This window comes from Manihot esculenta, chromosome 16 (assembly GCF_001659605.2).
Source record: "Manihot esculenta cultivar AM560-2 chromosome 16, M.esculenta_v8, whole genome shotgun sequence".
Lineage (NCBI taxonomy): Eukaryota > Viridiplantae > Streptophyta > Magnoliopsida > Malpighiales > Euphorbiaceae > Manihot > Manihot esculenta.
In genome coordinates, this window is record NC_035176.2 from 14,347,014 (window position 1) to 14,356,127 (window position 9,114).

The window sequence follows — 9,114 nt, forward strand, 5'->3', positions numbered from 1 at the left end:
TTCGTATCAACTTAAAAGCATTATCAATCGATAAATTTATATTATTTTCTATAATAAAATTTGGTACGAGTTGCAAATCATGCAATTATCGTTTGTAGGTAAAAAAAAGTTGTAGTGACTGTTTTAGAAAGGAGCATTTATTGCTATAGAGGGTATTAGTCTGACTCAATAAATTATTCTCAAAAAAATCAAATTAAATTATAATTATTTGAAAAAAAATTAATCGGTTGGATTTAAAATTGAGTTTTAAATTTGAATAAATCCATTAGGCCAATAAGTACGAAGAATGTTTAGTCGTATCTATACTTATTTTGTAATTTAGCGATTTAGGAATTTTTGAGTTGATGAATTAGTTGACGCGATCATTGTTTAGTCATTTTAATCAAAGAAGGGGGGGGGGGGGGGTTTGATCGGGTTAAGGGAGTATGCGGGTATAAACGGATTTGGGAGGGTTACATTTATGGAAATTAAAATATTAAACGGGTTTGGGAATTATAATCATAAACTAGTTGGGGTTCGTACCAATCCGTTTACATTCATTAATGTGTACTCTCTCCGATCGAAAACAAGTATTGTGCCTCTCTCTCGGCCTCCTCTCTGCAACTCCTTTTTCGATAACCTCTGGCGAGTATTGACTACCTTTCCTGGTCGTCGCCGTTGGCCTTTGTCGTCGCTGTTGAAGCAGTAATAATTGCAGATTTTCACCATTGCTGCTTGCATTCTCTATTAATCTTTGTCTGGTCACAATTCCAGTACAGCATAAGAGGTATTTAAATTGAACGATTTGTGATGCTATTTACTCCATTATGCTCAATTTTTAATATAAATTTTTACTGTGCGTTTCAGATTATTGCTTGCTACTCAATTCCTTGTCTCGTATACTACTGCAGAAATCTATTACTTGTCCGCTACTCAATTTTACTCCATTCCTTTTTTCTTTTATTGCCTCTTTGATTTTGCCATGTTTTCTTAACTTCGGGTTGGGGACAAAAGTTCCAGGGTATTGGTATTTAGGTTTTATAAATTCACATTAATTAAGACAGTAATGAGAAAGTGATAGCTTAGACTTCAAACTTACACTTATTGCAAGACGTTCAGGCCGTTATGATGGTACGAGGTAGGGAAACTCTTATAGCTTTTCTTCCAAAGTCATCTGTCCTTAGCACAAAATGGTTTCTAAATGTGTTTCAGAAAAATGGGCTAGTTGTTGAACCAACAGGCTAACTGAAAGAAAGCAGGAAATACTAGGAGTTGGAAATATTTCAGGTTGAAAACCATTTCAATAAATGGATAAAACAAATAAAAAACACAGATACTATGCAACCTGTAAATTACTTCTGAAATTGTTTAAGTGCAATTATATCTTTGATTCATTAGGCGGAAACAAAATAATATTATAATTGAGAACTTACTCTATTCAAACGCCAAATCTCTAATTGACAGAAAGAGGTTTTTGAGGAATGGTTTCTCAAAGGCCAATGCAAAAAGTATTCCTTGATGCAGCCCATGTCTATCAAGACGTGGCCCTTGTAAATAAAGGAATAACAATGCAAACGTCAAAAAAAAATTTGCCTGATATGTTTTTTAGGGTTTCTCATGGTTGAATTCTTAAAGACCCAAACAGTTAGAAAAAAAGTAAAAATAAAAAAGACTGGTTGGATTTGCTAGGTTAAAATGAGGAATAAGAATTGTTGATTTTGAATAAGAAATGTTGATTTTGTGTTTTGGGCTTGTGCACATGATTATGAGTTTTGGTTGAGGTTGAGGAGCGACACAAGTCTTGGTTAAATTTGATAGTGAGCAGGGTATTTCATGCTAGAGAGGAGGAAACTAGTTGCCGAGGAAGAGAGGGGGGGGGGGGGTTAAGGGAGAGAGAGACAGAAGGAGAGAAAAGGAGACAGAAAGAGGGGGAGAGAAATATTATTCGCATGTCTTTCTTTCAGATTTTACCTATGGTTATTTTTGACAAATGGTAATTTGGGACCAATTTGAAAGTACAATCATTTTGTTAATGGAATCTTACTTGGAAGAAGCAATTCTATCAAATTAAACCTAGGAGGACTGAGTATGGTTTTAGATACTCTTAAGGGGACAAGTTTTATTAGCACACCATTGCAGTTTAGAACATTTAAGAGAGTAGCACTATATAGAGCTTCATTTTGGAGTTGGTATTATATGATTCTGAAATTAATTTGTGTTTTTCATTAATGCTATAGGATCTTGTAATGGGAATCAGTAAAACAGAAGTAAACTTAAGGAGACTGCTTGTAGCTGCACCTCGGCAACAAAATAAAGCAAAACTCATACATGTATGCTCATAGGTCTCAGAACTGAAACTTTTCCTTCACAATGTTTCTTTATCTGAATAGATTGTATGTTGTTTTTGATTTTTTTTTTTTTTCAAATTGAATAAGTTTTTTTACTCAACTTAATTCTCTCGTTTCCATATATTCACTTAAGAACTTAATTGTGGATCATTGACTGAAGATAAGTTGAATAATGGAACTTTGCAGTATGTTGCTACTTTACGGGAACAACTGGAACATTTGGCTGAAGAAAGAAACCCAGATGGCTTACCTAGGTCTGTCTAATGACTGTTTCTTAATTTCTATTATTGAATTTTTGATGTGTTCCAATAGAATTTCACATTGAAGCTCTTTTCAGATGTCCATTTCAAGATTTGTGAACTTTCTTTGATTGTGCGTCAGATTCCCTTATTGTTGCATTTGAGTTAACACTTTCCTGATTGTTCTAGTGAACCAAATTTTCATGAAAACATTTTTTTAGTGAACGCTGAGATGATAAGTCGGTCTCTTTGTCCTTTTTTGGTGGTGGTTTTTCCTCAGTAGTGCTAGAGAGTTTCCTGTTTCTGCAACAGATCCTAAACTTTTCTAACTTTTTTTTTTTGTGTACATTTCTACAGAGTTCCAAAGGCTAAGGTGAATGAGTATTCAGAGAAGATTGAAGCCATTGCTTCCAGAATAGCTGCACCAATTGTGAGTTCTATAACCTACAATCAGATGTGTTGCATGTTTTGAAAGAATTGGTGTCATTGTCTTATTGTGAAATTCAGCATTTTTTCTCAAGTAATATTAGTGATATTTTGAATTTATGGATGTGGATGTACCTGTTTTTACAAAGTTCAAAGAGTAAGTCATCTTCTTAATATTTTAAGTATTAAAAGATCAAAGAAATATTATTGTCATTGCAGTTATTATCTGGGAAATTGCATTTTACAGGATTAGATAGTATCATTTGTTGAAAAACTTGTGTTTTTTAATTATATGCTGATTGACCTTCCTTTTCACTCCACTATGATGCTTATCTCATTGCATGCTTTGACTTGGTTGATAGCATGAAATTAGTTGGCTTAATTTCTCTAACTGCTGGCATCCTTCATCCAGTCACTTACCCTTTTATTCGAGTTATCAAGTCTAGTGGTTGTTCTTCTTGTTTCAGTTTATGGGGACTTCCATCATCTATTAATCAATTTTTTTTCAAATTTGAGTTTGTTTAATTGCTGCATTTGCTGTAATGCAAAGGTAAACAAATATGTGAATCTTATAATTTTAAATTTATTAACTTTAATATGAACATTTTTTCGTATAATCTCTAGCTGCAAGTCATATGCACAAATGCCAATTCTTTCCAGCAGGTTAGTGCTGGAAAATTTTGGTAGGACCTTTAGCTATCTTTTCACGGCTAAAGGTTCGATTACAGATTAGTGGTCATTCTCGATCTACAACAGTTGTGCCCGCAGCAGAATTGTCCTCAATGTTTCAGCCTTGCAATCCAGCACTAAATTTCATTAAGCACTAAATTTCTGTTTAATTTTTTGGGTCAATTTGAGGAGAACCTAGCCATGGTCTGGTCTGTGCCGTGAGCTGGATGAGTCTTGGACCGGTCAAACCCAGTAATCGGAACTGGTCAAGCGATTCCAATCCATGAACTTGACTGGGACCATTTATTAGGAGGCTGTTATGGGACTCCCCTTCTTGAACTAGGACTGGATTTGCTCAGAATTGACCGGTTCCAAGTGGTATCAACTTGATTCAATTTTTCCTCTTTTCTTAAAAGAAAAATAATACAGTAGTTCCCTATGTTTTTACTAGAAAAGCTATTTAAACAATATATTATAAACCTATCGCCATGTTTGGCTTTCAATTCTCAAATTTATGGAATTCAATTGAAATTACATGTTTTGTGTATTTGATTTGAATAAAAATTATAAGAATTCAATTTCATGAAATTAGTTATAACTAAAACCAACTATAAAATCTAATGAAATTTGAATTGAATTCCATAGAACTTACATTACATAACAATAGTTTTTGGACTAAAATACCACTATTAAGTAATTTTCTCCCAATCATCCATCTTATATTTAATAGAATTATGTCAGTTAAAGAAGATGAAAGCCATAAAATTAGCTTTTTATTTATTTAAAGTTTAACAAATAAAGTTTTTTATTTATTTACTATTAATATGTCTAGACGGGTATGTGAGATATATATCTTTTTCTAACTTTGTAATATCTAAGTTTATCATTCTCTTAGCATTGACACTATTTATTATTTTGTTATAGATCTCCAAGACATGTAAACTATTTTATATTAATTAATATATTATTACGGGTATATATAGTTATCAATTGTAATAAATTTATTAAATATAAAATTTTTTGATCTAGTAGAAAATTAAAATTTTTTAATTTTACTCTTGAGGGTAGTTTAGGAAATAAAACCAAATGAATTTCAATTACCAAGCTATACAAAACATGAGCTATGTGGAATTCGATTAAGTTTTGTATTTTAACTTATGTTATGTCAAATGGTGGAGTTAATTTCAAATGAATTTTGTCTAAAATTCAATTGAATTCCACATAAATTTGTAGAATGAAATTGAACCAAATTGTGTATCTTGTAAATTTATGTATTGTAATTTATAAAGTGTTAATATTGTTGTAGTTTTAAAAATCTCTAGCTGGGGCTGAATAGGAACCATAATTGCTTCAAACCATATACACTATTGTCAAAATCTTACGATTTGAATCAATTTCCCAACAAGTTGATTCGAGTTTATAGGGTGAATTTTAAATGTTCCTAAGTCATACTTTGATTCGAATCTAATGATTATTTATTAGATTTCACATCCTAGCTATTCAAATATATAGGTAAATTGCAAATGTATCTGAATTGTGACTAAATTGAAAGAATCAATAGTGAATCAATATGAACTGATCTAATCTTCACCCTATTCAATCAAGTATTTATAAAGGGTTTGTTAGACCTTATAATTTTAAAATTTAAAATCTCATTCATTTTTGCCATGAAAAATGCATATGAAACCTTTCCTTAATTATTTTTCTTCCATCATCCATTCTTTCCCTCTCCCGCTTCTTTCTTTTTAGTCAATTTATTTAACTAATTATAATTGTAAAGTTATGACAATTTATATTAATAATATTAAAATTTGCTATCTTTTTTTACTATTTAATTAGTTGATTAAATTTACATAAGAATTTCAACATATGTATGATGGTAACTATTGTCTACAATTCTAGAGTTTATAATTTATAACATAAAATTATGTAACATTGATAATACATATCATTCTATTATAAAGAATATCTCTAATTATATAAATGATAATTAAATATTTATCAAAATATATCATTGTAAGATTTTTTTTACTTATTTTTAGAATATATACTATTTTTAATTAATTTCTAGAATTTTTATTGAATCTTATGATTCGATTCTCGATTCATAAAATGAACATTTCAATTCTTGATTCAAATCTCATTTTGACAACTATGACTGTACCCATTTTGAACCTTAATCATTCTTGAAATGAAACTGGCATGAAATGTGAAGCCCCAGAACTGGCAGTTCTGGCCTGTGGGCAGGACTGCTTGTAACTGCCTCATGTTCATCTCCTTATGTTTTTAAAAGAACAATCACCTGTCAAATTATTTCTAGCATGTCCCTTATGTACTGTGAGGGTCTTGGCTTATGCCAATATATAATGGTAAATGTTAAATTGCTGATCATTTTTTATATGTCTAATCTTTAGACTCATATTCAGGTATCTGAAGAATCTGTTGCTGAGAGTTCTGCTAAAGAAAGTCCTAAAGCGGATGAAGAAACTCACTTTGCCTCTTCTCCAGGCTTGAGAAGAAGATTCGTGTAAATGAATCTGTAGTTGTTAGAACTTATGTGATAGATGGGATCTGCCAATTATTGCTTTAATCTTCTCCTTTATCCCCCTTCTTGGGTTGTAATTTGCTTCATTTTGAATCATGTGGCATGTCAAACAGGGCAGCATCAAATATTGATGACAGAACTCATGACCTTAATCAGGTTCATACATCAGCAACTGTCAAACTGGATACTGCAGCAAAAGCACACATTGAAAAGCACAGGTACTTTATTATTGTTCATTCAGGGTCTACTTGATTGTGAAATTTGCATTTTAATAAAAAATTTCAAATACCTACAGTTTCATTTGCATTTCATACTGCATATGATGTACTCTTGTGGGAGTTCCACACCACCCCTGGCAACTATCACTTGCTATCTTATTGAGGAGATGAGCTACCACCTTTCCCTGTTGTAATAATCCATGATTCTACTTTAAGCTCCTTCCTGTGCCAAGCATTCCATTGGAATAAAGTGTATTCCATCAGAAAGAAAGTACTCGTATTTGACCTAACATGGTACCTTGTATGGCATCGGCCTGATACTATAAGATGGGGGGAAGAGCGGAACTAGTGTGGGGGAGGGCAAGAGCCACATCAATATTAGCCTATGGTATTTGTTATATTACCTTCATCCCCTACCTCAACTCCCCTCCTCAGATAAGGTGGAAAGGCCACTGTGAGTTCATGTGCAATATGGTAACTGTAACTGTTTCTTAACCTACAGTGCAAGTCCTGATGTGATAGAGGCATAGATATTTGAATAGAACTTGATTCACGTAACTCATTAGTCCGAGTTCTTATTAATTTCCTCTCTCGTAACAGAAAGCTTCAGGAGGATTTGACTGATGAAATGGTCCAGTTGGCCCAGCAACTCAAAGAAAGTAGTCTCATGATGAGTCAGTCCGTGCAAAATACTGAAAAGGTCATGACTTTTATCATCTTATGAATACATAGTTTCGTGTGGTAATGTTGACAATTCATTCGAAATGCATTACTCTGAGGAGATTCATAGTTTCGTGTGTTAATGTTGACAATTCATTCGAAATGCATTACTCTGAGGAGATTGTGCAATTTTAGTGTTGGTGCGCACCTCTTACATTTTCTAGAGGCTGCATTGCACAATTTGGTGCTTCATTATTCATTCAGTGAAGAGTTACTAACGCTTAATTTGATATGAAATGTGATTCAAGACAAAAACTAAAAACTGGCCTTGATTTTTATTCAATGTCTAATTAGACCCAAAAATTCTTTCTCTATTTTTTTTTTTTGATAGAGGAATGGTTTTATTATGGAATAATGTTAAATCCCGAACGTTATCAATTTTATCAATTGTATTCTAGACTTTTTTTTTAAACAAATGTGCCCTAAACTCTTGTAGCCTGCTGTTACTGGTTAGCAGTGTGATAACGGTATGATATAATGTTAAAAATCAAAAGTTGAGGGCATGATTATAAAAAGAAAATGTAAAGTTTAAAATTGTCATTTTTGTTAAAATTGTAAATTTGTTGTAACTTTATTTTACACTCTTTATGTTTAACTTTTTTAAGATAAAAAATATGACTTTATTATCATATTTATATTGTTTAGTCCCTATAATTTTAAATATTCATATTGTTTAGTCCCTTTGACCAGTGTTAAAATAAGTTGACTAACGACTTTTTTGACAAAAGGACTAGAGTTTGATTTTATAAAATACAGGATCCTTTAATTGAGTGATTTTGAAAAAAGTATGAACTAATGAACTTTTAGAAGTCTAGGAACCTGGTAGTAATTCTCTCATTTAATTACCACAGTTTGAGGTAATATTTGTCAAGGAAAAAATAAGTTTGGTTTTTAGGATATTGTCCTTTCATTATTTTAATATCAGTTGTCCTTCCATATCTCTTTCATATTATGCACTCCCTTCCAGTCATGGAGGATGAAAAGATGTTTGGCTTGAGCTTTATCCTGTACTTGTAATTTGACAAGTGATTTCATTCATGGACCTTGATTGTTTGTTTGAGTGCAGATACTTGATTCTACAGAGAAGGCTGTCGAGCAGAGCTTGGCTAGCACTGGTCGTGCTAATGTTCGAGCCTTGGAGATATACTCAAAAACTTCCAAAACCACATGCTTCACATGGCTTCTGATTTTTGTAATGACCTGTATTTTCATCATGGTTGTACTCCTAATTCGTGTCACTTGAACTGTTATGATTCTCGCAGTTAACCATGCCAGTTTCCTTCTAAATTTGTGGTGCTCAAATAGCTATTCAGATAATTTTTCCACCATATCTCTGCAGTACAGAGCACAATAACATTTCTTGTGGACTGTTTTATTTAATCTTGCAACTCTTAAAGTTGGTTCCCGTTTTGTGTTATTAGGATGGACAACTAATCTGAAGTGAATTTATCAATCTTCTCATATCTCCTGTTCCATTAGACCTTGCTGATTTTCTTTTTCTTGAATACAAATACAATGCCTCTGTTTTCTTCCCTTGGAAGGTGAAGTATTTTTTTTTTTTTTTCATTTTTTGTGGATGAATATAATTCTTATTTTAATCTTTTGTGCATATAAAAGTCTAGCTCCAAATTGCGAGTTGGCTTCAAAAACATTGAAAGGGAAAATTTGTTGATACTTTCTAACACTTTGTTTTAATTTCTTGTAGCGACCTTAATTACACTTTAATCCAGTAAAAGATTTTCAGAGCAACTCGGAGTACTCTTTTTTTTAAGGAGTAAATTTCATCTACCATGCTGTAAGACTAAATATTCATTTGTAATATAGAATTCCTTGAATTTTAATTAATGAGAAAGTCCTATTTATTTATAATAACTAATTATCCGATTTTAATATAGAAAAATAACTCAAAAAAAGAACAGACTAAATACCCTCTCTTCTACGACACTCCTCTTTCTCTAACCATTGAGCAG

The 9,114-nt window shown here is 32.1% G+C and overlaps 1 protein-coding gene across 2 annotated transcripts; it reads left to right on the forward strand.

Annotated features, from left to right (window-relative positions):
• The first annotated feature begins 455 nt into the window (after positions 1 to 455).
• Positions 456 to 8,607, forward strand: LOC110604196. Of its 2 annotated transcripts, none has more exons than XM_021742330.2 (8): positions 456 to 766; positions 2,217 to 2,309; positions 2,514 to 2,581; positions 2,924 to 2,996; positions 6,076 to 6,188; positions 6,320 to 6,424; positions 7,025 to 7,124; positions 8,211 to 8,607. In XM_021742330.2, the coding sequence occupies exons 2-8, from the start codon at positions 2,226 to 2,228 to the stop codon at positions 8,385 to 8,387; spliced, it is 720 nt and encodes a 239-aa protein (XP_021598022.1). In that variant the 5' UTR covers positions 456 to 766; positions 2,217 to 2,225; the 3' UTR covers positions 8,388 to 8,607. The 2 variants fall into 2 exon arrangements, with proteins under 2 accessions (XP_021598022.1, XP_021598023.1); XM_021742331.2 differs by having other exon boundaries at positions 459 to 766; positions 6,088 to 6,188.
• Positions 8,608 to 9,114: the final 507 nt, after the last annotated feature.

Bases quoted from the DNA above. Each gene is read 5' to 3' on its own strand.
- LOC110604196 (XM_021742330.2), top strand. From the start codon at position 2,226: ATGGGAATCAGTAAAACAGAAGTAAACTTAAGGAGACTGCTTGTAGCT. The intron at 6,425-7,024 runs GTACTTTATTAT...CTCTCGTAACAG, and splicing joins GCACACATTGAAAAGCACAG to AAAGCTTCAGGAGGATTTGA. The intron at 7,125-8,210 runs GTCATGACTTTT...GTTTGAGTGCAG, and splicing joins CCGTGCAAAATACTGAAAAG to ATACTTGATTCTACAGAGAA.